Source organism: Triturus cristatus, chromosome 1_2, assembly GCF_964204655.1.
Source record: "Triturus cristatus chromosome 1_2, aTriCri1.1, whole genome shotgun sequence".
NCBI lineage: Eukaryota > Metazoa > Chordata > Amphibia > Caudata > Salamandridae > Triturus > Triturus cristatus.
Genome location: NC_140580.1, coordinates 817,898,029 through 817,924,074, shown reverse-complemented (window position 1 = coordinate 817,924,074; position 26,046 = coordinate 817,898,029). Strand labels below are relative to the sequence as shown.

At 44.4% G+C, this 26,046-nt stretch overlaps 1 protein-coding gene across 1 annotated transcript in view; it reads left to right on the top strand.

Moving 5' to 3' along the window:
• The window catches only part of NPHP4 (nephrocystin 4), a 969,441-nt gene that overhangs the window by 753,909 nt on the left and 189,486 nt on the right, over nucleotides 1-26,046 (top strand). The window contains exons 21-22 of the mRNA XM_085608868.1: nucleotides 17,589-17,815; nucleotides 20,310-20,499. Coding sequence (XP_085464994.1) covers nucleotides 17,589-17,815; nucleotides 20,310-20,499 — 417 coding nt within the window. The remainder of the gene's footprint in view (nucleotides 1-17,588; nucleotides 17,816-20,309; nucleotides 20,500-26,046) is intronic.

The window sequence follows — 26,046 nt, the reverse complement described above, 5'->3', positions numbered from 1 at the left end:
GCCCTTTGATCGGCAATCTGATGAGCCAATATACGTCCAATCTGTTCCCCGTACTCATATTGCTGAGTTTTAAATTTATAAAAATTACTAGCTACTTTATCTTTAAGCCTTCTACCTAACTTTGCTCTGATGTCAACGATCTGTAGATATATTGAGTGTTCCTCAGTGTCTTTTAGAACAATGGATTGGGCGTGTTGCTGTTCTAACTCCATATATTTCGCATGGTCCTTTTCTAGCTGGCTAAAGTAGGTCCGATTTTGTTTGACGATAAATTGAAGGGTGACCCCCCTTATATATGCCTTTAGACAGTCCCAGACTATTGCGAGCAATGTGGAATTTAGGTTATTTGCTAAAAATTCCTTAAGAACTTCACGCATATGTGAAATGTAATCTGCGTTGCTAAGAAGGTGCTTTGGAAACGAAAATTCCCTGCTTTGTTTACCTTTATTAGAGCCAATTATCAGAGTGAGCATAACCGGATTGTGATCCGAGGTGATCTTGGGGCACACCGCCATATTAGAATTCTCCAACAGATTGTTTTTAACAAAAATCATATCTAAGCGGGAGTAGTGTTTATGCGGGTGTGAAAAGAAAGTAAACCCTGGAAGTGAGGGATGTAGGATTCTCCAGGCATCTTCCAATTGATGAAGATATAACATTTCTTGGATCGCTACCCTCACCTGAGCCATTCTGCTCCTCGCTTTTAGATTTGTGGTGTCAATTACCTTATCTAATATGCAATTCATGTCACCCATCACTATGAGATCACCTGACCAGTCTAGTAGTTCTGAGCTGAGTTGAGAAAAAATATCAGGACAATCATTATTCGGGCCATAAATCGTACAGATTGTCGTATTGTGATTATGTATAGAGAGCTGAGCTATCACCCATCTTCCCTTAGAATCAGCCAAGGTACGTATAGTTTTAACCCTAAGCTGTTTAGCCTTCAACAATGCTACCCCCCTAATAGAGACCGACTGTGAAGTACAAATAATTAGCTCATAGCCTAGCTGTTTCAGATAACTTCTATCTTTAAAAGCCACGTGCGTTTCCACAAGGCCAACAATGTCTGGCTTAAAAACCTTCAGCTCTTCCGTGACGAGGCGTCTTTTGTTGGCTTGGTTCAGCCCACACACATTCCAAAACATAATTTTAATGCTTGACATAATGTAAGTTCAGTTTAAATCTAGGTGTACCATATCCATCTATACCTAAAGTGACATATAAAATTTGCAATCGAAATTTCATAACATTTTCAAATGTGGTGTGACCCTTTAACCTCCACCTCCCCCCACCAACCCATCTCACTATTCTGGCCCTGACCAGGACCAACACCCACCCAATAACCATGGAAGGGAATCAACCCACTATTAGCTGTCCTAAATGACAGCAAAAAGAGAGTGCCTCATCCCCACCTCCCAAGAGAACCCGTCTATCCCGCCACCCCCAGTCCGCCCAAACCAAACTGTATCCCATGTGCTTGCCTACAAAAATAAATACTAAACTTCGAAGATAGTGGTAGAGTATCACAATATTTAACAAAGAGAGAGCTCCCTTTCAAATCCTTCCTTGATACTATAGGACAAGTTACTTCTGAGTTGTACCACAAATTACTCCTCCCCAGGCTGCATCTCGGTGTGCTGGGGCGATCAGGCTTTTTGGTGCTGGATGCTAGGAGGAGTAGGCTTCTCTGCTTTTATGGCCATGTGACACGAACAGGGAGTCAGCCAACTGACTCTTGGAATCTCTTGCTCAGCCTGGGGCTCTGGGATAACGTTTCCTCTAGTGGGACACCAAAAGACATAGTAATTTCTTTGCTAGCCCAAGATGCAGCAACCAGTCCAGCCTTTGGTGCAGCCTTTCTTTGTAGGGTCCAGGGAACAGCAGGGTGGTACTTTTTAAGTCCTCTCTCCAGTCCAGACATGATCTCAGGGAGCCAGGGGTGCTACTTTTATGGCCACTACGAGCCTAGGGCAATGTGGTGACTGACTAGCTAATGGGTTACCAGGTCAACTCTCACCTGACGATGACTTGCTGCGAAGTCTGGCATTTAGGTAGCCCAGAATACACTATTCTGCCCACTCCCATCATGGCTGAACCCTTCTCTTGCCGTGTGAAGCCCCCTATCCCAATCCAGAGGTGTGGTTACCTGGGAACTATATGTCCACGGAATAACCGCTTTGTCAACAGCTCCTCCTTCCCTGTCTGCTAAAACAAAAGAGCAGTCCCTTCCATGTGTGACTACCATTTGCCCTTCAAATGTGGCTTTCCACCTTTTGGGCTTACACCCAAACCTGCCATGCGGCCATGAGGAGGTCACACATATACTCTCAGCAGAGCCTTTATTCCTCTCCCTAAAGTCTTTCTCTTCTGTCTTCAGGAGGGCAGAAGGCTCTCTCGAGGACAACAGCTTCTGTGCAACTGTCAACGGCCACTGGAAACTTTAGGCAACTAAGTGGCAACTTTTTACTGTTTGTTGTGGAAGTGGCATACTGGTTCTTCCAGTTGCCAAGAGATTCCTGTTTCTATGGCACATATATCGTAAGTGTATTATCACGTTGAGTCGGCATTGCACTGTTATTAGTTTTCGTCATGTTTTTTGTCATGGAGCATGTTTTTGCGTGCATGTTTTTTTACAAATGATTTCGTTTTAAACGCACCGTAAATGTGTTTTCTGGAGAAAGCACTTGTCAGTTATTTGCCTGTGGTTCAGTTTGGCTTAAATTTTCATGTGGGGACAAGTTTTGTATCACACAGTGGATCTTATGTTGGCTCACTGTATTTATTTTGGTTCACAGCATTTATTTTAAATTAGGAGATCACATGCATTGTTTATTTGGGGGACAATTACGCAGGTGTCATTACGGTTGCAGTTGCATGGCAAGTACACAGTATTGAATTAGGCATTTCTAAATTATCGAGTGTTCATTAGCCATGGGCAACATGTTATTTAGTGTTCGTTCTGATAGGACTCTTTTCTTAAATGTCTTATTGTAGTTACCCCTGACGAAGGGATCATTCCTGAAATGCATTGCATGTACAGGACATAGGATGAGATCTGGAATGTTAAGAACAGAAGAAAGTAGTTATGTACAGTTTTTATTGTGGAATTCGTATTTTGGAACCATCAGGCTGCTAATAAAAATTACAAAACCTGAATAGCAACATTTCATCTTGTTCAAGACTGGTTTAGCATACATAAAAAAAGACAAAAATTGATTACTGTGAGATTGTCGCTGGTGGTACATTGGCCAACTGGCCACACTCGTTGCTGTGCACCTTGGGAATGTTGAACCATTTGTTAATCAGCTTTGAAAAAGCATCTTAGCAAGTTTGCACTCTAAAGTTGCACGCTACAGTTTTTGCCTGAGAGCGTTCGTATAAATGATTTAAGATTGATAAACTAAGGTGTGCATTCTATCATTTATTCTGTCAGGAAGAACTTTCTAAAGTTGCCATTTGTGCACAAGTTACATTAAATTCGACTTGAGCAACAAGTCTGGTTTAATTCAAAAGTTGTTTTGATACCTTGAAGTATCCTATTTAGTAGTCCTATTCAGAAGTTAGCACTGCTGGGTTGTCAGAACGTAACCCAATACTCGCCAATGGGGCTATTAGCCTTTCCATAGTAAAAACAATAGTGCAGGGTCTTTTACTGTCAGAACATGTACAAATTTAAAAACACTTGTCTTTTTTAATATAATGCTCTCTACATTTAGTGCTCAGTAGACCTGCCTTAGGGGTGACTTATACATATTAAAAAGGAAACTCTTGGCTGTGCCATTGGTTTAAATGGTAAAGTCGAGTTTGCAATTTAAAAACTACCCTGCCAGCCGGCAGTGGCGGGCTGAGGGTCATAGTTTGCTTCTCACACCTATGGTGGCACAATAAGTGCTCCAGTTCATGAGGGACACTTTCATCTTACAGGGCCTGGGTACCTCTGGTACCATATACTAGGGTCTTATAAGTGAGTTAACTTATGCCAATTGTAGGTGAGACAATTTGACATACACCTTTTTAAGGTTATGAACACAGGCACTGAGGCCCGTTTGGCAGGACTCAGTGCACTCTGAGTCAAAAAACCAGCAGCATCAGTCCAAAGCTTTGGGGTGATCATGCAAAAGAGGCATTTCCTTACACTGTCTTTTTTTTAAAATTTCTTTTTATTAACAGTCATTGAAATATACATACAGCACAAAGGATTTGGCAAGTGAGCATACAATGGAGACAAACAGTGATCATTAATGACACATCATTTTCCATTGGAAGCTATGGGCTAGGGGCATCATCAAAGTCGATGATATTGGGTGGGCTACATATATTCCCCTGATAAGAGTTCCATGGGTCCCGAATTTTGGACCATTTTCGGGGACAACCTCGGGCTATATAGACTGTCTTTTCCCTGTACATGTACCAATCAAGGTCTTTTTTTCAGTCTACAATTGTGGCCGCATGTACAGCTCCCCAGAGCTACGCTATATTTCTTTTGGCTACTGTAAGCCCAAGGGTGGCCCTTTGTGTTTGATGACTATTGAGATCAGTGGGCTCCCATATGTTGAGATGGCATCTGCGCGACTCCGGACGGAGGGAGAGTGCTAGTACTTCGCTGATTACCTCGTGTACTTTTTGCCAGTAGGACTGGATATGGGTGCAGTCCCAAATTATGTGGACAAATGTGCCTAGCTGAGGGCATCCCCTCCTACAGCCACCGCCCCTCCCCCCGATATTCCCATATTTATCAGTTGGGGCCCCGTGACGTATTTTTATTTTTTATTTGAAAGGTTTTATATAGCGCTGGCTAGACCCGGAAGTATCAGAGCGCTTTACATGAGTATCAGACCATAGTTGCAGATTACATTGTTACAAAGGTTACACAGTTATTAGAGCATAGCTACATAGTTACATATTCAGTCGAGAAAAACAATAAGGGCATAGGCGTAAGGGAAAAAGCAGGCATGGGGAGTGATTCAGGGGGAAGGGGGTAGGAGATGGGGAAGTATACTGCGAATGAAGGAGGGAAAGAGGAGGGGGAGGGTTAGAGACACAGCATGAAAGAAGAGGGGGGAGGGTGATGGGGGCACAAACCGGTAGACGAGTAAAAGCTGCGTCCAAAGTCCAGTAAGCTGTGACCTCAGGGGAAGTGGTATCATTCCCCTAACTCAGATGCGAGAGGCTCCCTTTACACAGTGGACTCTCTCAGAGGGGTCTCTGAGACTCCAAGGCCTACCTACAGGATCCTTCCCCAAAAAGGGGAGAGGGAGTGCTTTGTCAAGAGGCGCCATACCATGCCTCAACTGTGAGTGGCTCCCTTAGCGCTGTGGACTCTCTCAGAGGGATCACTCAGACTCCAGAGTATAAGTAGTTGGATCTTTCCCCAACAAGGGGAGAAGGAGTGCTTAATTAAAGGGCACCAGAGACAGGGGGCTAGGGGGCATAGCAGGCAAGGGGAGAGATTAAGGTGGGAGGGGATAGGAGCAGAGGAAGTAGACAAAGAATGAAAGAGGGAAAGCTGTAGGGGAGGGTGAGAGAGAGCATGAAAAGAGGGAGGGTGTTTTACGCAGTTGACTCTCTCAGAGGGGTCTCTGAGACTCCAAGGTCTAACTACTGGTTCCTGCCCCAACAAGGGGAGAGGGAGTGCTTTGGTAAGGGGCGCCATGCCATGCCATGCCTCAGCTGTGCGTGGTTCCCTTGATGCTGTGGACTCTCTCAGAGGGTTCACTGAGACTCCAGAGTAAGAATATTAGATCTTTCCCCAACAAGGGGAGAAGGAGCGCTTAGTCAAAGAGCAACAAGGGATACGGGGCTAGGAGGAGGGTCGGAACTGGCAGGTCAACAGAGGGGGAACAAACGGCAAAAGAAAATCGCATTAATTACAGAAAGATAACACCTACAATAACCGGATAAATTAGCGATCCAGAAAAAGACAGGATCCACTAAAGGCAAGGGTCAGGGAGGACAAAGGGAGAGAGTCAGTGAGTTGAAGAGTCCCACAAGGAAAATCCGTGTTAAGCTTGGTAGATTTCGCTAGGTCGTGGACCATTTCCAGTTTCCTCAGTATCATGTCCACTGTGCTGGTACCTTTGCCTTTGTTCTTCATTGGGTAGTCAGGTAGAGGGGGTTCCACTTTGGTACGTTTGTTCCCTGTTTAGGTCTCTTTATCAGCCATGGTTTTCCCTGAAGCAAGCCGTGGATGGACGAGCGCCAGTGTGTATAATTTTTTTCTTTTTCTATTATGCAGATATGCTGTGCGGAGAAACTGTGTTGAGATCAGTTGCTGTGTCTTAACAGAAAGGAGACCAAGGACGCAGTATTCAGATTACCACTGACAGAAATGACAGAGATAAAGGCCAGTTGACACTGAATCCGGAGTACCTGCCAAATATAGCCAGGATGTCGAGGACAGCATTCAGGGATTTCTTGGGGGAGGCAAGGTACAGCAGAATATAATCTGCATAGAGGGAGATACGATCTTCCCATTCTGGGGACCAACGCAGTCCGCATATGGCTGGATCTTTCCGTATCCAAGCCGCAAGGAGTTCTAGAGCTAAAGCAAAGAATAGGGTAGAGAGGGGGCACCCCTGGCGGGTCCTTCGACTGAGCTGAAAGGTGGCAGATTTTTTGTGGTTGACCACAACTTGCGCCATAGGTTCATGGTATAAGAAGCGTACCCATTGTATAAAACCCGGTCCGAACCCCATCTTCGCGAGTGTCGCAAAGAGGTAGAACCGTTCCACAGTATCGAACGCCATGGTGGCATCCAGGGAGACAATTACTGCCTGCTCTTAAATAGTGGCCACTCTACCCAGAACACCGTGGACCCTGCGTAGATTCAGTGCTTTGTTTCTGTGCGGCATGAAGCCAGATTGATCCGGATGTATTGGGCCTCCTATGATTTTCACTAATTGATTAGCTAGTAGTTTGGGCCGGATTTTAGGTTCTGCGTTGAGGAGCGAGATACGGCGATATGATGCACAGTCAGCCTTGGGTTTACCTTCTTTGTGGTTGGTAATAATAGTAGCTTTTCTCTGGTCAATTGGCAACAACCCCCACTCTCGGCTATTTTCGTACATGGCCTTTAAGTATGGAGCCAGCTTGTCGTGTCTTAGTTTGTACAGTTCAATCGGAATACAGTTGGGACCCAATGCCTTGCCCGTATGTAACAAACGTATTGCAAGCGCTATTTCATCTGTAGTCAAGGTACTGTCAAGAAATTTATGGTCATCAGCCGAAAGTGTGGGGAGAGGAATGTCTCTCAGGAGTTCAGTAGAGTTGTTTTCATTGTATGGGGCTATGGAGGTGTAAACGGTGTGGAAGTGGTCTGCAAATTGGTTAACAATGTCTTGTGGGTCCGTTATGGGGGACATCCCCATATCTCGAAGCTCAGGGACCAGCCTGCTGGCCCACTCCTTTTTGTCAAGCTAAGCTATTAGCTTCCCTGCCTTGTCACCCAGGTCGTAGATTCTGCCCAACTTGTCCCTCCCCAGGGATTTGGCATTTTCGGTCACTAACGCCCTATAACTATCCTGTTTAAGGCAAGGTGTGTGGAGCGCCTTGGGTGTAATGTCTGCTTCCAGGTCTTGTTCTAGTTGGTAAATCTCCGCCTCAGCGTCTGAAATATCTTTGCGTCTGTCCTTTTTCTCCTCTGATATCAACGATAGGGCTTGGCCACGGATCACTGTTTTAAAGGCTTCCCACAATGTTTGTGGCGATTCCACCGTTCGTTCCCTCATTCTCCCTGAAAAAGTAGTCAATGGATTTGATCGAAGCTTTACGAATTTTCGGGTCCCGTAGATACCACGGGTTAATGGGGGCAATCCTCCCTACTTGTGCGTGGCTGAGGGCTATGTGTACCCATAGTGGGGAGTGATCGGAGATTCCCCTAGCTAGGTGTCTAATTTCATGGATATAGGCAATTTGTGGTCCTGGGACTATAATGTAGTCAAGTCGGGAGAGACTATCATGTGCGCCGGAGTGGAGCGTGTGTTGTATTTTATCTGGGTTATATGTCCTCCACCCATCAACAACTCCCATGGCCTCGAGAAAGTCAGGCAACCAGCGGGATGACTGTCCAAGCACCAAGAGGGGTGGGGGTGGGGGGGGGCGGTGGCGATCTAATGTGCCTGAGATTACAGAGTTGAAATCCCCCCCAAGTACTAGCAACCCATCCGGTAGTGCTAGTAAAATGGCGCTAAGGTCTTTAAATGTAGTGGCCTGTAGACCCGGTGGAACATAGATTGACATGATAGGAGTAATGGTTTGGCCCTCCCATGTACCAGTGACCCCAATGTATCTGCCCCGATCATCAATCCAAGTGGAAGTTACCGTTAGCAGAAATGATTTCTTTATCATAATACCCACTCCACGCGAACTAGATGTGAAGCCAGCGTGAACTATCATTGTGTATCCCCATTGTGCAACCAGGTCAGCCTGTACTGTCAATGAAAAAAGCTCAACATGAATCAAACAATAACCCACAACCCAATGTGACCCCCCTACCCAACTATCCCCCTTCCCTGCTTCCCTGCACTCTGGGCGCAGAACTGCCCATTTAAACTTGCAGAGTGCCTGTCGCCCAACTGGTGAACTGAAGGTAGAAAAAGTTGGGGTGCAACACCCCGCCCCCTGCCCTCCCCACTCTGATTACTGTTAAGTAGAACCCAAGCGAGTCACATCCTACCAGCATGGTGATCGACCTGCCGGACAGGACCCCAGTTCAGGATAAGCCACTACCGGTCCCACAGATGTACACAACACCGACGGGGACTCAGCCTTGGCGAAGACAGGGTCGTTGAATACCTATGCCTATTTCAGTCTCCTTGCCGAACATCTGAACGGTCTCCCCGTCTGTGGTGTCCAGGATCACGGTCCACCTGGCTATCCAACCACTCCGAAGCTGCCTCTGGCTGTTCGAAGAACCAAGTCCGTCCCCCTGCTTCCACTCTCAGATTTGCCGGGAAGAGCATTGCATATTTGAATCCTCAGTCTCTCAGTTGCTTCTTAACCATTAGGAATGACCTTCGCTGTATTTGTACCATCTACGTAAAGTCTGGAAAGAAGGTTATGTCGGCATTTTCATAGTGGAGGGGGGAGGTCATTCTGGAATTTTGGAGGATTACGTCTCTGTCCCTAAAATTTTTAACTCTCGCTAGCATCGGACGCGGAGGGGCCCCCAGTCTCGGACGACCTCCCGGGACTCTGTGCGCCCTTTCTACTACAAAGAATTTACGGAGTCCTTTTGGCTGCAGGTATTTCAGAATTAGTTCTTCCACGAAGAGGTCTGGTGACTGTCCTTCCGCCTTTTCAGGGACCCCCAGTATGCGTATGTTGTTTCTCCTGAGGCGCCCTTCATAATCGTCCAGCTTGTGCTCCGTAAATTTACGGAACTCTTGCAGATCCTGTACGTTTTCCTGAAGGTGTGTCACGTCTTCCACGAGACTCGTTGTGGTGATTTCCACCTGTTTGATCTTCTCAGTGGCTTGTTTCTCGGATGTGAGTCTGGTGGTGCGTCTTTGAGGACTGTGTAGCGGTCCTGTTTATTTGATTGGACCGTTTTGGGGCCCTTCAGGCCTGTTATCTTGGACTTCTCTGAGCTCGCCATTTGGTGGGTTACAGGCCGTGGCGAATCAGGCCTCCTCCTCTGAGAAGTGCGGCGTAGGCCGAAGGGTGCGATTTGTAGTTCCACAGATGTGGGCCCCCCCGGCTGGCGGTCCAGTTTTGTCCGTCGGTGTGATCTCACCGAGCTGGCCAATACAGTCAATTACAGCACATTTTGGGAGCCCCACTAATATGCAGTCTCAGACCCATGGGGGTTTTACACGTGAGTGAGGCTCAACGGGATTAGTACAAGTCCAGCCCTCCCCACGGTCTTGTAGTCTGGAGGGGTATGAGCTTCTATTATCAATGCCGCCTCACCGGGAGGGGGGCCACAGTCCTATACTCGCCCCACTCTGATATGCGGGGGGAGGTCGGTGGAGTTTTGAAAAGGAGCGCCACTCCCCAATCTCTGATGTCGGCCCCGGGGACCTCCTTACCGCCTCTGTCTTTGTGTCCGAAGATTAATCACCGCCGCGTTGGCCCCTGGGCACTCCGATTCCAGGTCGCTACGCAATCCGGCAACAGCGGGAGACTCCCTCGTCGATCGACACACCATCCAGGAGACGGAGAAGGTCCGCTAAGTGTTCCCAGTGAGGTGAGTGTCTCCAATGGGTGGGCCGAGCGGGACCCCGGACCTGCGTTGGAAAGTGGCCGTCCTCCCCTGCGTTGGAAAGTGGCCGTCCTCCCCCCGCTCCGATCCCGGCCTCCACAAGCACCTCAGGTCCCGGCTCGGGTGGGTGTAGAGACCTCACGCTGCCAGGAGTCGTAACTTCGGCTACGGACCTCGGCGCAACACGAGAATGCCTGGGTGAGATTCAGCGCCCCTTCCGGTTCGCGGTTTCAGGCTTGGGTCCCGGATTTGTGTGGCAGATAATCGTGGGGGAGACAACAAGGACAGAGCCTGTGGTTTAAGCGGCCCTCACACTACGCCGCTCTGCCATGCCCCCTCCTTACACTGTCTTGTTGGCATGCAAGGCCATCTTATGGACAAAGTATTCATATTTAAAAGGAGGCTTTAGGCTGGCCAAAAGGGATTATTCTGACAAGTCAAATTTGCAGTCTAAACCTGCATGACCAGGTTACTAGTGGCAGGCCTGCAGCCATCTTTACATTGCCACAACAGTGGATGGCACAATGAGTGTTGAAGCCCACTTGTGACATATAACTTACAGGTCATGGGTACCATGTGGTGGCATACACTAGGGACTTATATGCAAGTTACGTATGTCAGTTAGAAGTATATCAATTTTACTATATTGAAAGAAAGAGTACAAGCAATTTACCAGTGGCTTGCAGGGTAAAGTGAACAGAGTTTTATAGCAAGAAAAATAGGGTTTAGCAAATTAGGATAAAACTGCATAAAGGACAAACTTGCAACAACAATGATGGGGATGATATACTCCCCACTATGATGAATGCAGTTTTTACATGGACTTACAGGAGGTCAATGGGCTTCATACTCCCCCTGATAGAAGGTTGAATTCACCATTTGGCCTCCAGTGGAGGAGAGTGTCTCCTTTGCTGTGGTAATTTGATGAGAGGCCAAAGTCCCTGATCTACAACTGCCTTTAACTGAAGTCAAGACAAGTGTCCTCAAAGAAGTGTTGTAACCTGTGCAAGCTACATATGAGCCCTTGCTTCTGTTCAATGAAGCCCTTAGTAACCCTTTAATGGGCACTGGATCTGTACCCTATTCTTTCACACAAGTGAACAGGCAGGTGGCCAAACGCCATGGATTGGGCTCTGGCGACCCTTATTTCCTCACACAGTATCCTACTTCAAAGAGTCTGGTGGTCCCGGCTCCTTCCAGTAAGGTGAACCCCAGTTCATTCCCCATTACTACCCTAGACAGGGAGTCGAAGAAGATTAAGGAGTTGTTTTCATCAGCTAGCCTCACAATGAAATCAGTCAAAACTGTTTATTAGGCCAGTATACGCAGGCTCTATAGACCAGTGAGATCTTGCTAGTCTTCCCGAAAGGACTTAACTCCAACTATCCAAGACGACTATGATGCTGTCAAATATATGATTCATGTTGGCCTTGATTCTACTGATTGTCTAGGACATTCAGTTGGCACCAGTGTGGTGCTGTGTCGCCATGCATGGTTATGTTCTAAAGGTTTCTCAGGAGACTAAGAGGCCTTCACTATAGGTATTCCTTTCGATGGTTCGTTCCTATGTAGTAAAAAAGTGGTTTCTACCTTGGAGCGCTTTAGGGAGAGTAGTACCGCAGCCCATTCTCTGAGTCTTTTGGCCCCTGCCAAGCTGTTTCCTTACCCGTTAAGAAATTCTGAGGCTACACCGGGTGGTTTGGGTACAGACATAGCCAGTCTCACCAACCTCCACAGGAGTCACCACAATCCTCGTGTGGTCAAAGATATGGATCAAGTTACCGTAGTTGCTCTAGATTGGACCAGGAGATTTTGGTAGCTGAATCTTCTGGGCATGAGCATCTGTCCTCCAATCAGGCCACCACTTTGAGAGAATCACCGGGCCTGCACAATCTAGGCCTTCACGCACGCACGGAAAAGTGTTCATGCAAGGCACTGGGATAAACTTGCGGCCTGGTTTTCCTGCCATACAGACCCATTACAGGCTAACTTGTCCGATGTTTTAATTTTTGTGCTGTCTTTAGCCCACCAAAGTCTTGCCATGGGCACTGTTAGATATTATTTGTCAGCACTTTCGGCATTTTTGTGTTTGTCAAACCAACCATCATTTAAATCAAATCAACTGTTGTGATGTGTTTTATTAAAGATTGGATCCATTTATTTTCACCCAAACCTTTTGTAATGCCAAAGTGGGACCACAATTTGGTTCTACCTTTTCCTATGTGTACCCCTTTTGACCTGATGCAACGGTGTACTTTGCATCTACTCAAAACACTCTAGCCTGTAGCAGTACCCTCAGCTTGTGGCATGAGTGAGCTGCAAGCTTTGCTCGTTCATCCACCCTACACCACCATTTTCCTGGACAAACTGGTGCTACAGACAGGCCAGCATTCCTGCCGAAGATTATGACAACTTTTCATGTCAGACAATCCATCACCCTTACGGCATTCTTTGATTCACCTTACCTTTTGACAGAGAAGGAGAGGCACCATCGCTGGGCCCCAAGAGAGCTTTGAATTTTTACATTGATCTCACCAAGGTCATCAGGTGGATAATCAGCTCCTCATGGGGTATGGGTGAGTGAAGAAGGTTAAGGCAGTGCAGAAAAGAACCATATCAAGGTGGATAGTTCTCTCTATAAAAATCTGCTATGCATTGGCCAAGAAGGTGCGAGCTGAGGGGTCATTCGACTATAGCCAAGGCTGCTACCACTGCGATGTCCATGTCCAGCATGAGGAGCTGTTTGTTTGCTCGGTAATGAGGGACTTTCTGGTTTGAGCCATTTCACAAACCCACCACCTTAGGAGGTACTACTTTATCTATTCTCAAGATGAGTAATTAGCAGATAGAGGTATCCATCAGAAGAACAATTTGCTTACCTTCAGCAACAAGCTTTATGGTGGATACTCTAACACAGAATTCCTCACTACTCTCCCATCTCTCTGTTCTGTGGAATAGTTACTTTCCATAAAAACGCACTGTCACATCTGATCCGTGATTAAGCCTTGCACCTGATGGTGCAGACAGAGTCCAGAATGAAAATGTCAGCGCACATATATTTGGCATTCCCTGGCTGCGATGCATTATTTCCTTGAATAATCACCACTACTCAGTCCCACCCCTGATGGGTTTTGCTTCAGGACTCCTTCATAAGGTTATGAATTTGCAAGAAGATTTATCTCTTAGGCGAAAAAGTGACTTACTTTTGTAATGATATTTCTGGTGGATGCATAATGTTCCTGCAGACTCCAAGCTGATCTTCCTCCTCTTATCTCCCTTCTCTCAATTAGTTATTGCCATGAATACTAAGATTTTCAGGTGTGCAAACTTGTTATGTGCTGTAATTGTCACTGGCATAGATGAGTTCCCAGTTCCTCTCCACACACCTCCATGGGGCATGGAAAAGATCTCAGTGCACTGGTTGGCACGTAATATACTCCAATGTTGCCACATCCAGCAGGGGGAGTCGCAGCTGAAGATGCCTGTTAATGCTAGGAAAAACGTTTCCAGATCCAGTCTGGTGTCTAGTGTATAGGCATAAGGAGAATCTGCAGGAAAGTTGTGTATAAGCCAGAAACATTGTTACTGAAGGCAAGTAACTTTTTTTTACCAGAAACATCGTTACTAAAAGCAAGTAACTTTTTTAGTGCGGACATCAGTGAGTCTACTAGGTTGCATGTGTGTCTTTGTCTGTTTTTTACGATTCTCGATTTATGTAAAACTTGTTTTAATTAGTTTTATAGGAAGCACGTTCTTTTCCTAATTTAAGAAGGTGGGGTCACTTACTGCATAGCTCTGCACTTCTTGGAAATTTTATCCCAAGGGTACTCCCGCCCCGGTCCTCCACGGCTTGTGCCGTTTGAGCGGTGGGCATTACGACATTCGTCAGGTCCGGCCTCACTTCCAGTAACAGTGTGCGCAGTGCTGGTGGGCGGGCTAGTGCTCCTAGCCTACACACTATTTAAAGCTATGCAAAGGTGGACATGCAGCGGATGCGCACAGTGGGCGCACCGCTGGTGGGCAAGCCCGTCTGCGCCCGTCCGCGCATGAACGGCGCCAGGGGCCAGGACCCCTGGTTGTGTCTCAAGGGACAGAGTTTGCTATTCATCAGCAGAGATTGTGGCTCTGAGAAATACAGTCGACAATGACTGTTTACACTCTATTACAGTAGGATCAGGAATGAAAGGTAGGAAGTGCAACTTTTTGGTTACAGTAGTTACAGAGGAAGGGAAAAGGGAGTGGGTTGTGGAGTCTGTTAATGACTGTACTTTGCCTGTCTCTGAACTGCAGGTCTCTTAGTAAACACAGCCATGAAATCCGTGAGTTATTAATAGATCAAAACCCAGCAGGGTTACTTTTAGTAGAACCTTGGCTCCATGAACACACAGCACCAGATATTCTCGAAGCATTGCCTGAAGGATATGCTATTCTGAGGGTCGATAGATCTGGGCAGAGGGGTGGGGGGATAGCCGTGATTATTTAAAAAGAATACCAGGTAAAAATGGTTAAACTGCCAATGCCTGGTTGTGATGCGGCGCTCTTTAATATGTCTCTTAACAGCGATTGGTCAATTGCGCGGCTCCTTATTTATAGACCTCTGGGCCCGGCTAGAGCATGTATTAATGAGTTGGCTGAAACAGTGCCCCCTTATGCCATCCGCTACCCAAATTTCGTAAATCTAGGAGGTTTGAATCTACATTTGGATAATATGGAAAATCGAGAAATCGGTGAGTTGACAATAGGACTACAGCCCGTGGGTCTAGAACAGCTAGTCAATACTCCTAAGCACATCAAGGACCATATTTTAGATAATATCTTCTCAAATAGTACTCAGGTGGAAGCTCTGCCACCTGTGCCTATAGTCTAGTCTGACCACTCGATTCTCTCATTTAGGATCGAGAATCCTAGAAAGGTCTCTAGTAAACTGAGACAGTGGTCAGAGCCCATAATGACTCGGAAATGGGCGCTACTTACTCCTGATTCCTTCAGGGACAAACTGGCCTCGAGCGCACCGAAATTAGTGGCTGACACCCATAGAGCAGGTAAACAAGTCCCTTTGTGGATCAAGGATCTTGGTAACACCTCTGAAACCATGCAAGAGTGCCTGCCTAAATCCTTCAGTGGAATGGTTCTCAGAGGAATTAGCATTGCTTAAAAAAAAAAGAATGCAAATGCCTCGAACGTGGCTGGAGAGTGAACTATCAGACTCGGAATAAGCGGAAATATCTAGAAGCTTTTAAGTTTTATCGCAAACAAATTAGGAGAACGTGAAGGGAGTTTTAAACTGAGAAAATTAAATTAGCTAAAAACACCCCAAAAAACATCTTCAGTATTGTAAAACAACTTACTTCCTTAGCGCACGTCACAGCAGTACTGCCAGCATCTGCAGACTACTGTAATAAAGTAGCAAGTTTCTTCCCGGGAAAAATCGAGAAAATATATGCTACCTTCCCTGAAACCAGCAGGAATTATATCTTTGCTCCACCAAAAAGTGAAACATTATGCGAGGGAATCTTTATTTTCCATCCACCAGTGGAAACTGACGTACTCCAACTCATGTCAGTAGTCAAATCGGGTTCCCCCATAGACACTATCCCTCCAAATATGTTACTGCGAGGGAGGGGAAATTTTGCACCGGTGCTCACAAATTTGCTGAATGTGTCTTTCAACTTGGGGCAGGTTCCAAATAATTGTAAACACACAATGGTGGTGCCATTACTAAAGAAACCATCTTTAGATCCTGCGCTCCCTGAAAATCTGAGACCAGTATCTCTGCTTCCATTCTTTGTGAAAATTGCAGAGAAATTCTTAAATTTCCAATTGACTAAGTTCATGGAAGAAAACCAGGTACTCCATGAAACTAAATCTGGCTTTAGGGCGCTTCACAGCACTGAATCAGCCTTATTCCTGGCTTCTGAGGCTCTAAAAATAACAGCGGATGTGGGCAGGATGACAGCACTGATACTGCTGAATTTGAGTGCAGCGTTCCATACAGTCTCCCACGGCCTCCTCTTGGAGCGGCTGAGGGATACCGGTGTTAGAGGTAGCAGATGGGAATGGATCAAACACTTCCTACAGAATAGATCCTTACAGGTTCTACAACGACCCTTTAAGTCCGAGACATGTCCTCTGTCTCAAGGGGTACCACAGGGTTCTGCCCTCAGTCCAACATTATTCAATGTGCATATGCGTCCACTGGCAGATATTGTATGGAAACATGGGGTGAAACTGGTGTCATATGCTGATGACACTCAGCTGATTGTCACATTAGAGCAAAAGGGTGCAGAGGCTGCCCCAAAATGTAAAGCTTGCCTGAGTGATCTAGCGAACTGGATGAAGTTCAGCTGCCTGCAATTGAATGCAGGCAAAACTGAGGTCATGGTAATTGGCAAACAACCCTCCAGCTGGAACCACCTGTGGTGGCCAGAAGAACTAGGACCAGCCCCGGCTCCCAAACCTAAGAATACAAATTTGGGAGTCTGGTTCAATAACACCCTATCTTTTGCAGATCAGATATCAGCCCTGGCAGGCACATGCTTTGCCATTCTAAGAATGCTATGCAAAATCTTAGCTATTCTACCATTAGATGCCAAAAAGACCATTGTGCAGGCCCTTATTACAGCTCGTCTGGATTACTGCAACATCCTATATTTAGGGGTTACAAAAACCAACTTGAATATGTTACAGAAGGTCCAAAATGCAGCTGCCCAGAAGCTACTGAACATTCCGAGGTGCACCCCGTTGGGAGCTGCCCTGAGGGAGCTACACTGGTTACCAGTAAAGGCAAGAGTCACTTTTAAAGCTCTATGTTTCTGCCACAGGATTCTTAATGAGAAAGGTCCTAGGTACCTGCGCCCTTTACTTACCCCTTACAGACCTACTCGGAATCTTAGGTCCGTGGGCACTGCTAAGCTGGTAGTGCCAAAGGTTAAAAAAAAATAGTTTGAGAGATAGATCCTTTGACTTTCTAGAAGCCAAAGCTTGGAATAAACTGCCTCTGGAATTGAGGATGCATCCGTCTGAACCAATGTTTCGTTGGAAACTTAAGACTTGGTTTTTCTGTCGTCCCCGGGGGACTGGGGTTAAGCGCGGCTGTTGCTGATAGATCATCTATGCTGGGATTCAGGGGTTTCTTTTCTTTTTGGGGGATAGGGCTCTGTTGTTAGGACTGAGATGTCTTAGCGCGGGGACACTTCGTTGGAGTAACCAAGCGCGCTATAAGCTTTAATCATTCATTCATTCGTAGTGATAATGTGAAATGCATGCTCAATTATGACAAGGCTTCTACTTACTATCATTTATTTCTTGAAATGAAACAATTGTGTGCGTCACGCAGATAATGCCCTTATAACGTGATATTCATAAATGTTTTGTACCCTTACAGGCTCGACGTGAGGAGCGCCTGCAGCACTCTCGAGACTTGCAGATTATTGAAGCGTACCGAGAGCGGACGAAAGCCGAGAGTATCTCAAATATGCTGAGTCAAGCTATCACCTCAAACTACAATGTCTATGCTACACTGGGCACCGCTGAATTCTTTGAATTTGCTTTGAAAAACCCATACAACATCCAGCACACGATCTCCATTGAGATTGATAACCCTGAGCTCAGGTAGGACCAGGTTATTTTTCTCTGTCATTGACCTTTTTTGACATACTCTGACAAGGAGCTCGCACGCTTGTTAAAATGTTGTGTCAGCAAACTGGGATGGCCAATGGCGGGAAGTGACAGTTTAAAGCACAAAGATAGCTAACTGTACGGGTAAGTCACCCTCGTTTGATTAACTAGAGACAATTCAATTTACTAGGAATACTCCGATATTCCTTTAAAATTGAGTGAATGTGCCATGTGTATTGTGACCTTCTTTAGCAGTCCGTGAATATGATCGGTGGTCTGTTCTATTCTACGTCTTTAGAGGTATTTTATCATAGCATTCTGTAAATTCAAACGTTGGATAAACAAAAGCAAGCTCGTGACACCCTAGACAGTTAACTTTAAGCCAATAGAGAAACACATTTAGTCCCTCATTACAGGTAACTCTGATGATTGCCTGATTTTTCCACACCCATCCCACTATGCCCCCGCCCCCCACCTCCCGCAATTGGGTTACTGATATCTTAAACCCGGGGCAGGGAAAAACCACCTGTTTGCGAGTTGTGCCATTAGGGCCCTCTAAGAAATGAAGAATTACTGGTGATACCGTAATTCTGGGTCATTGAACATATAGTTCCTCATTGTGGCCCAAACTTTCACCTTGACATTTAATGTCTGATTGAAAGCGTTCCTGCAGATCTCATCATTAAAATGGCCGCGGTAAGTGCTGTTAATAGTCCGCCCCGAATTAACACATAATGAGGGCGTTTGAGACACAAGAAAACCCTCAGCAACTCCATATGCTCTGCAATTCTACCTTTGTGTCTTAATTATAAAATATCTCATTCACCACTATGACCGTGTCCAAAAATACAGTTGGGCAAGTGAACATTTAAAGTTTATAAGAGATATAGCTAAATTCAAGTTTAAAAGTGGTAGCTCTTGCCTGTTCAAAAGTCAGAAATAGAAGACAAGGGATGGAAAGGGTAAGTAGAAGGTTTCATCACATTGGCACCATTAGAAGCACTAATGGCGTGAAATAGCGCTCAGGCTAGCTGGAAGAGCAAAGAGAAAGCACAGGAGGCTGAAAAGGAAAAGCCAATTGGAAAACCTTTATAGCTATGCATTAGTACAATTTAATAGCTTCTTGTGAAGGCGTTGGCGAGGGAGCCAGCAATAACTTTGAGGTGAGGAAGTCATTTAAATTGAGAAAGGAAGTGAAGAGGTGATGGTGTAAGAGTATGCAGACAGCAGACTTTGGTCCAGAGAAAGGGAAAGATGTCATTAGAATTGAGTGCAGAGAAAATAACTTTGATAAAGGCGGCAAAGAATCCGCTTCTGAAACAGATGATTTGCTTCGGAGAGGGCTAAAAGAGGAATACATATATTTTAATATCCACCTGGTGTAGGCAACAGTATTCATAAATAGATAAGGCGTGTAGAAAAAGACAGAAAGGTTAGAGATAGTAACCCGATACAATGGGAATCAGTCCACTACACCCAGAGGTAGCCACAAGTTAGTTGCCAACTTCATATAGTGAAGTCGGGACCCAGGCAATGAGCCCAACAGATTACAAGGCACTCAGCAGGGTTAAAAAAAAAAACTTTAAAGTGCCGCAGTGGCTTACCTCGTGTGTTGGGCAGTAATCTCAGGTGACTGTGTTGCTTTTCACCTGTAAGAAAAGAAAGAGCCTAGTCACCATTTTCATATTGTGCCTGCCTTGCATAATTGCTTCTTTATGTTGAGTAGTTTACCGCATTTAATCATAGGTAGCAGTTCGGATTTCTCTGCAGACTTTACCAGTGGGTACTGACTGATATCAATCAATCAATCAATGATTGATTGATACTGACTGAAATGTCAAGGCGTAGGCAGCAGGATTTTTCAGTACACAAGACCTGTCTAGAAAGGAGAGGTGAAGGCCTATGAAAACTCTAAGGTTATGTGCAACTGAGAAATGAATGGGTTACTGGACATTTACCATCATGTTCAAGCAGTGATGACCACACCGGGTTAAATGACACAAAATTGGACAGTTTGGTGTTACAGGGTTCGTTGCTTTGATTTCCAACGTATATTCTCAAGCCCTCTTGACAATTAGCATGCATATTGTGAGTGGGATCGGGGTTAGCAGATTCCAAACATTCTGGTAATGTCTCTCTAAAACCAACATCAATGACAACGGTGACATTCCATAGTAAATGCTACCGTATTTATTTGTTTACAGGATTGATGTTCCCTGCAGTTACTTTGTCAGACCCCTAGTGATTGTTTGGGCTTTCCTAACCAAGTTCTTAGCCCTACTTGTTGTGATTATAAGCTATGGGGATACGTAAAGAGAAGCAGCACTGTCCAGTTGACAGGAGAATGTAGATTGAACAAAATATATTTCTACTCCATCACCACCGAGAGTATTGTTCAGAGCTAACTTATTGGTGGGTAATTGTCGTTAAGTCGGTGCATAGACAGAACTCGTCACTGAGATAACAAGTTTCATTTTTGTGTCTTTAGTATTATTCTGGACACGAGGGAATGGAAACACTTCAAAGAGCTCACAAATACCATCACCGCTTTGGAAGAGGACATGTTTCACTACCAGGCAGACATGCAGACGCCTCAACTATACCTGCGGCCTAAAGAAACTGTTCATGTACCATTTAAATTCCAGACCTTTGCGATAGATCAAGTGGTCATGGCACAGGTATAAGATCTTACACTTGTTTCCTTTTAAGTGCATCAATTTCAACCATGTACCACCGTCTGGGGCTTATTGTTTTCAACTACGGAGTTGGAGAAGGAATGTCAGTCTAGTCATATAATATTACGAAAACAATGCTTTTTTCATAATAATTTGAATACCGGTGTAGAAAAGTGCTATCTCATTTATTTATTTAGTTAGTTATTCATATTTTTTTGCATAGACAAAGAGCACAGGCTTTTTTATTTTTTAAAGAAATTATCTTTTATAACCCTCATTGGTGTGGTAGTACATACTTCAATTCCACTTTTGTGGTGAACATGAATAGAACTCATTGTAGAAGACTGTGGTGAGGGTGAAGAGACGACATAGCATCATAAAAGACACAGTTAATTGTAAGCAAATAATACATTTCAAATCTACAAGGGAGATTGAATGGGTTCTATAAATTAGTTTGAGTGTTTCCTCAGGAATCCAGCTTAAGTAGGTCTATTTTCACAGCAGTCTTAAGAACTGTTGTAGAGGGTATGTCCCTGCTATTAATACTGCACGTTCCTGTGATGAAGGCCAAGTAGAGGCATACGTTGAAGTGAGAATAAGCATAAGGTAAAAGAGGCTAGTCTAGGGATGGTGAGGGGATTAATCTTGAAAGGATCTCAACTGTAGTGGAAGGGGATAACAGTGAGTAACTTTATAAAGCATAGAGTGAAGCTTAAATCAGGCTTTGTTGCTTGCAAATATCCACACAGCCTTATGAGGTGAGGGAGCTGGTGGGATGTTGTGGAAGAACGCAGAAAACACTGGTAGCAAAGTTTATCCATCGGCAGTAGCATAGTTTGGAACTCCGACTAACACCGTGTTATAGTGAGGAACTTAGTAGTGTTAAAAAAAAGTGAGGGGCAGAAAATCTATTTTCCGTTTAATACCTGGCAACCTGCTGCAGTTACAATTTATGTGATGAAGTGGTAATGTTGCATGCGTTAGTCGACTTGCCCAGGTTTCTGACATTGAAGGAGGGAGAGAAGGTGGCATCACTAAAGAAATTAGTGGAATTGATAGGGAGGAATGTAGATGATTTCTATTTAGAAAAACTGAGCACAATGGATCCTAATGCTGTTCTTTGCGTGATGACAGTGAAACTGAGAATTATTGAAATTTGAGGTAGTGAAGGTATGTATTCGGCGATTTGGGTGTGACTAGAGTAGAGGTGATAAGAAAATGAAAGCGAACATAATGACACTCCCCAAGGAGATCTACAACAAGAGAAGTAGCAGACCCAGGATTGAACTTTGAGCAACTTGTGCTTGGTGGTGTGTGGCTGACGTTTGGCATGCATGCCATGAAACTGAAGATCAAGGGTTGGACAGTGAACATGAGAAGCAAATGCGGACAGTGTTTGGAACTCTGAAATAAGGAAGGTTATTCATCAGATTTAATGATTGCCAATGCCAAATGAAGACGAAAATCAACTGGAATATGCAAGGTGGATTGGTGATTTTGGTGAGCTGAGGTGGTGAAGCTAATAGCATACAACTGAACTGCCAGCGAAGAGTTTTTAGGTACAACTCTAGGTGATCTAGTAGGTTATTGAGGGGAGATAGTTAGTGAGCTTACATTACAGTAGGCACTTGAGAATCTTAGAGAAGAAGAGTGCTGGTAAACGAGCATGTAGGGATAGACATGGTGTATCCTAGTACAGCTGGCAGCAAGCATGGATGGTAGTGACTGTCCAAAGAGAGATGTTTAACAGCTGAGACAGGAGACAATCACGGGAGAGGAGTGGGGGTGAGAGGTTTGTTTGGCTGATGACAGAATAGACCGAAAATGGCTCCCATTGTTCTGTGCACCTTTACAAATAGGAATGAGCTCAGTGTGGTATATGCTGGAGACAGTGGTGAAATATACGATATGATATATTTAAGAGGTAAGTGAAGACATCAAGGAGGACAGTGATTAGTATCAAGGTAGTGGTACTGGTACTGAGAATCTTAGAATTTAAATAATTATCAAAGTTCTATAGCAGCAGTTAATATTCGAGTGTTTGCTGTGTTTCTGTTGCTGTGACTTGAACATTAAGGTTACAAATACTTTCAAAAGGCATCAACTGCAAAATCTAAAAGGCCCGAAAGATTTGTACTAAATTGACCATGACATTTGGTGTCTGTGTGTCAAACTATTATGCTTTTCAGTAAGATGACCATCCTGATAGATATTGCTGGCCCAAAAATCAGTGCAATGCTGTAGTAACCTGCCTTACTATATTGCTCATGAATTGATTTTCAACGAACGAGGGCAAACATGACTCTTAAAGATTAGGGTTTGCCTGACAGTCTTCTGGAATTAAAATATTCTGACATTGACAATATGGTATTTATATTTATTCAAATGTTTCCACTTTTAAGGGTACAGCGCATGCTTTATGTCACATACGTAATGCAAAGACGCTTTGAAAGATTCTTGTAACTGAAAGCATATGTCATTTAGAATCGTGTTTCATAACCATAAAACATTTTTTTGGGTCTGGAGGAGGATTCTGTCTGTAATGTTGCGGATTAGTGCACTCACAATATTGTGACATATTTTGAAAGTCTCTGTGAAGCTAGCTTTGCATTTCTAGTTTAATGTTTTCACTGTAAAGCACTCACTTTCGTCCTGGTTTGAATATTTTAGAGAAGTCATGGCTTCTCTGGCAGGAGTCTTACATGACTCGTATATTCTCTTATTCCTCCATGTTCTTGACTACAAGCAGTGCGAGGCACACCCACAGTCTGTGGGTCAATTTAGGACTGTGGGTTTCTTCTGCATTTCCCAAAATATGCCTGAAACGTCGTAATGCCTGTATTAACATTGAACCTTTGTTTTTCAGGCACATTGAAATATTAGTACATTTCTAAGCTTCCTCTAAGAGGAACACCTTGCTAAGCTTTTTAGTCGCTTTGAATGCAATCTATATTGTATGCAAATCAGTTTTCCCTTTGGCTCATCTGCACACTTCGCTCATTGAAGCATATTTTATATCCATTCGCCTTTTCTCATAAGGTTTACATTATAAATGACTTTATTTTCTCGCGGCACGACTATTGTAATTCCATCTATTTGGTGCTTCCAAATTATTTGCTTCACAGACTCCAATTCATATAGAATTGTGCATCCGAGTCGCAGTTTGACTGAATATAAGAGACCGTGACACCAGCTTAGGCTTCCCTTCTAGCTGCCAGTGAAAGCTTGCATTCTCTTTCAGTCCCTGTGATTTGTACATAGGACACATTTTTAAACTAATTTGTTCTTCATTGGCTGCTAGTTTTTATGTGTATCAGTTGTCACAGCTTCTTAGGTCACAGAACAATGTTTTTCTTACTGTTCTTAAAGTTTACCGCCAAATATTTGGTGGCCATGCTTCCTGGGTGATAGCAGCGCAGGAATGGAACTCTTTGACTTTATACTTGAGCAGATTAGCAAATATTGCAAATTCAGGAACGAGTTAAAAAATGTGGCTATTCAAAAATGTTTGCCCTTTCAATTGCCCTTTCTCTGGTTGATTTCTCTTGGTAGGTCAGAGGTAATTTTTAGCTCCATGATACCTCTTGGGGTGAATGCTGCGATCTACAAAACCCTAACAAAAGTATTCTTAAGTCCTTCATTTCCATGTCCAGGTTAAGGCCATGTGGTTCCTAATCGCACCACAATTTGTGTGGCTGATCGAGACCCATCTCCCTCCTGGCATGAATTTAGCTAAGTAGTTATCGTTGTGGACCCTGTTGTTCTCATGACAGATGCAAGCCTCTTGCTTAAACTTTTTACTAAAGCATATTTTTTGTTCATTATTACTAGCCCTGCTTACAAGAAACGTATTCTGATGGCTATTTCTTCCTGCACACTTTTCTCCTTAGGGACATTTCCAGACCCCAGACTGGATCTGGAACATTTGGTGTGGTGCTATGCACTCACACTGGGCTCCACCTGCAACACAGATGACAACACCTGATTTCATATACAGCACTGCCTGGCTTTTTTGTCACTTACTGTTTTTTGTGCCTTCGTGGTTATGGAGCTCTACATTTTTACCAAATTCCTTACTGTTAACAATGCTTCACAAGCAGACTGGGTCAGATGTAACCCTCCAAGGTCTTGGGTTCAAACCCTGTCAAAGTTTTCTCTGTTTCTGTCAAGATCACCATACCACCTGAATATGGTGTCTGGGGCCTCACTACGACTCTTACGCTTGTGACTTATGTATCTCTATGCTCTCGAAGGCAACCATGGAGTGGGAATCCAGGTTATTTCAGGCTCGGACCCCTACAGAAACCTGCAAAGGATCCCCGTCCCCTCTCTCAGGTACTTCTCTTGATATAGAGCGATCCTCCAAATGATCCTCTAACCAAAGCTTAAGATTCACCATTAAAAGACAAAATGTCTTCTTCAAACAGAGCTGCAGTAAAAAAATAGTATGACCTACTAGAACAATAATATGATAGTAGCATGCAATAACTGCCATTAGGAATACCCTAGACAGACTGCTGTTTTGACTACTGATCTATCATAAATTAGCTTTAAAATATTCTATGGGCTTCCTGTGAGGCTCATGAGTGAGTCAGCATGCAAGTGAATGTAGTTCAACCTCCATTTATAGTGCTTTTCAGCATATCAAGGGAATTACATAGTTCAAGAGAGCAATATGAATAAGAGAAGAGATGTGCTTTAAGGGTTCTTTAGAACGCATGGAGCGTTTTCCCCTTTCATAATTCAGTCAGAAGTTTTTTCAATAGACGTTATCTTACTTACTGGATCATCTAGAAGGCTTTGACTCTCAGCTGTGAATGTTCTTTCCGGAGTACACTACTTCATTTTCTGTTTAGGACGCAAGAGGGGCGATCCAAAAAGGATACAGACACAGACACAGACACAGAGGCCTCTTTAAAAGCAACTCGAGTCACTGGTGGGAACTCCTCAAATCTGACACATGGTATTGATTTGTCAAATCCTTGATTAATATCACTAGCATAGTATACTGTCCGGCCATTTAGATGGTTTTTAGGTCATCAAGCTGTATTGATTCTCGAAATGTTTGTTGCTGCACTTTTTAGTATAGCCATTTTCCTGAAGGGTATAATTTGACATGGGTTCTTTCATTATTGTGCCTACTTGTGCATTTAATAATAGACCCTTCAGCATTGTAGGGTCCTCATTGTTAATCATAAGTGTTGATTGTGGGCCTCCCAGAACACAAAAATAAATAAAATAAATAAATAAATCTATCTATATGGAAATCCGCAACATTCTATTTGGAATAACGTTGGCGTCAATTGATGAATCTTCGCGAAATTTTCCAAACTTTTGGCCAGCTCCGGTCCGCTCCTCCTATCACGGTGATTCGTCAAGCGGGGGCCGAGAAAAAAGGGGGGTCGCAAAACTCGTTTTCCCCATGCATTTTCCCATACCTGTTGACACAGCTACAGCCCGAAGTGCTGAACGGAATTACACCAAATTTGGCAAAGAGGTAGTCCTCAGTTCAGACTCGTGCCTTTTGCTTAAATGGTGTAAATCCGTTCA